The sequence below is a fragment of the Cupressus sempervirens genome, chromosome 8, assembly GCF_028749045.1.
Source record: "Cupressus sempervirens isolate cs-2001-9-10 chromosome 8, ASM2874904v1, whole genome shotgun sequence".
NCBI lineage: Eukaryota > Viridiplantae > Streptophyta > Pinopsida > Cupressales > Cupressaceae > Cupressus > Cupressus sempervirens.
In genome coordinates, this window is record NC_143125.1 from 520,508,164 (window position 1) to 520,511,109 (window position 2,946).

The following is a 2,946-nucleotide window of genomic DNA, read 5'->3' on the forward strand; positions in this document are numbered from 1 at the left end:
TATGCTGATTAATGATATTCTATACCAAAAATATTTCAATGGAGTCCTTCTCAGGTGTGTGGATTTAGATCAGATTGCTCAAATATTGCACGAATTCCATGATGGGCATTCAGGAGGACATTTTTCTCCTAGGACAACAGCCTATAAGATTCTAAGAGTAGGCTATTATTGGCCTAATTTGTTCAAAGATTTTCATGCACATGTCAGAAAATGTGCTAAATGCGCTATGTTTGTAGGAAAAGAGAGGCTGCCATCTTTCCCCTTGTAGCCAATTAAAATAGAATAGCCTTTTCAGAAGTGGGGTGTTGATTTTATTGGGCCCATTAACCCTCCATTAAGTGTAGGTCACAAGTGGATTATTACAGCCACTAATTATTTCATGCGTTGGATTGAGGCAGCAATGTTAAAGGACGCAAATGAAACATCGGTCCTAAGTTTTTATGATGATATTGTGAACAGGTTTGGAGTACCTGATTCCATTATTTCTAATAATGCGCTTTCTTTCATTGGGATGAAAGTAACAGATTGGGCTTTTCATCGTGGGATTTATCTTAGCACCAGCTCTAATTATTACCCACAGAGTAATGGACTAGCAGAGTCTTCAAACAAGAACCTTATCAGGATTAACAAGTGCAACTTGCAAGAAAATCAAAGAGATTGGCATTCAAAGTTGAGAGCTGCCTTATGGGTTGATAGGATTACTCCAAAGCAAGTTATCAAAAACTCCCCATATAGGCTTGTTTATGGAAAGGAGGCTAGATTATCCATTGAGATAGAATTACCTGCACTTGACCTTGCTACATAGCTAGTTTTGTTTGAGGAAGGTGGCCCTATTTTAGTGCGGCGTGCTCAGCTGATGGAGTTGGAGGAAACAAGGAAAAAGACTATGGAAACCACGGAGTATCAACAAATGCAAATAAAGAAGAGCTTTGACAGAAGAGCTCAAGCTCAGGAGTTCCATGTTGGTGACATGTTTTTGAAATGGGATGTTTTGAAGAGCAGGCCAGGCCAACACAGTAAATTTGATCACATGTGGGCTGGGCCATTTCAAATTGCTAAGTGTAAATAGCATAATGCTTACTAGCTTACTACCATGGAAGGAGATGTACTACTGATCCTTGTGAATGGGATCCACCTCAAACCATGTTTTGAGGTATGAGTTTTAGTCCTACCTTGTACATACAAGGATAGTTTTTCCTGTTTTCAATAAATGCGTCTGCTTTTAGTTTAGTTTAGTTTTGTGTTCTATTTTGGTTTGGTAGTCTAGGTTAGTTAAGTTTTTGGTTTACATTGTTTTGCAATCATATATGTCCATTTCATTCACGCATGCATAGATATGTGTGCCTAAATGCATACACATATCCAACATATGCACTCATACACACATACATATCGCTGACACTAAATATGTCTGGTTGCGAGCCATACATATCTGCATATCCATGCATACGTTGCATACATACAGTCACTTAAGTCCATACATCTACACATACGTCAACCAAATGGTCAACTATGACAGTTTGACTTCTAAAGTTGATACTTGAGTTCTGACCCTGCATACCCGTCAATTTAATAAGAATTTCCAGTCTTATTAAATTCATGAACATACATTCAAAACTAAACTAGCAACTTTAGAAGTCGCTTTGTGGCAGGTTTTAGGTGCTAGAAATGTATAATCAGACTCTGTGCCCAATAAATACGAAAGCACTGGTCAAATGTCAAGCAAGCAGACATACAATAGAAGTTGCCAAAAATGTTACTAAAATTTTGTACATGTGTAAAATTTTAAGCATACGTACATAGAAAGTTTAAAATTGCTATGCATTTCATTGAAACAATTGAAAAGTCCTTGTATTTATTTATCTTCAAATATACATTGATGTTTTCAAACAATGAAATGAATTGATATGCTAAACATAAAAGATCTCACACAAGCCATGAGTATAGCTCATTGTACTAAATTTCTTTCATAAGGAAATACACAAACAGATATATATACGAATGAAAGAAATAAAGAGTAGAGATAACCAGTCATTTCCTGTTGCCTTGATTGGTTATGAACTCTTTCCTTGATGCAGCAGAATCTAGCTCCAAGCTCCATGATAGCCAACATCGGTAAAAAACATAAAAGCAACTGATGTTAGATCCCAAAGGATCTAAGAAATGACTGCCTATTTCTACCACTACACATACTCTATCTGTTGATGCATTTCACTACGAAAGACAAGAAGCTGAAAGATATAAAGGTCATTTATGAGTGTCATGAGCCCATGCTCGAACCTCATGCAGTACAATTTATACATCATTAAAAGATCAGAGTTCAGACATCATAAAAACATCGTGCAAAGGTAGTGAGTATTCAGATGAATTCGAACATCTAAAGTTTCAAGAAACAACAATGCTCAATAGAGGAAGCAACATACAAAGATCATGCTCTCAGATCACATAAAATTCTGATGTGTGGGAAGATATACGGTTATTTGGAAAATTTTGCTTGCAAAGGAAGAAATCCACAAATATGACATACATAAATGAGTCATCCCACACTTAGTAAAAAGAAGAACCACATTTTTCCCATCAGTCAAATACAAGTGAAGAGAGTATATCAATAAAAAAAAATGTACAATTTTCCTAGCAGGATTCTTGTCCTCCCATGATTTTAACAAAATAATGAAGGCTGCTGAAAATACAGATATGGAAGAGTCAGCAAGATATACTTCATCAAATCCACTGATCTTGAAATATTGCAAATCATGAGACCCCAAATAATGAGGGTTTTGAAGGAGTCCAAAGAATTCAATTCATCTTTGCACATAAATAGACAATTTTAGGACTGAAGATAGACTAGTCATTAATAAAACAACCACTAACACTCATTCTAGTGCGGTAATTTCCAACATGGAGCTAGCTGATGAAAAGTCAATTTATAAGGACAACATTAGTCAT

General features: G+C 36.0%; 1 protein-coding gene across 1 annotated transcript; it reads left to right on the top strand.

The window, feature by feature from the left end:
- Positions 1-379: 379 nt before the first annotated feature.
- On the top strand, positions 380-1,069 carry LOC149543478 (uncharacterized). Its single transcript, XM_089795803.1, has 2 exons — positions 380-712; positions 806-1,069. The coding sequence occupies exons 1-2, from the start codon at positions 380-382 to the stop codon at positions 1,067-1,069; spliced, it is 597 nt and encodes a 198-aa protein (XP_089651929.1).
- Positions 1,070-2,946: the final 1,877 nt, after the last annotated feature.

Excerpts from the sequence above, each read along its gene's own strand:
- LOC149543478 (XM_089795803.1), top strand. The coding sequence starts at position 380 with ATGCGTTGGATTGAGGCAGCAATGTTAAAGGACGCAAATGAAACATCG. Across the intron at positions 713-805 it reads ATAGGATTACTCCAAAGCAA|CTAGTTTTGTTTGAGGAAGG; the intron begins GTTATCAAAAAC and ends CTTGCTACATAG.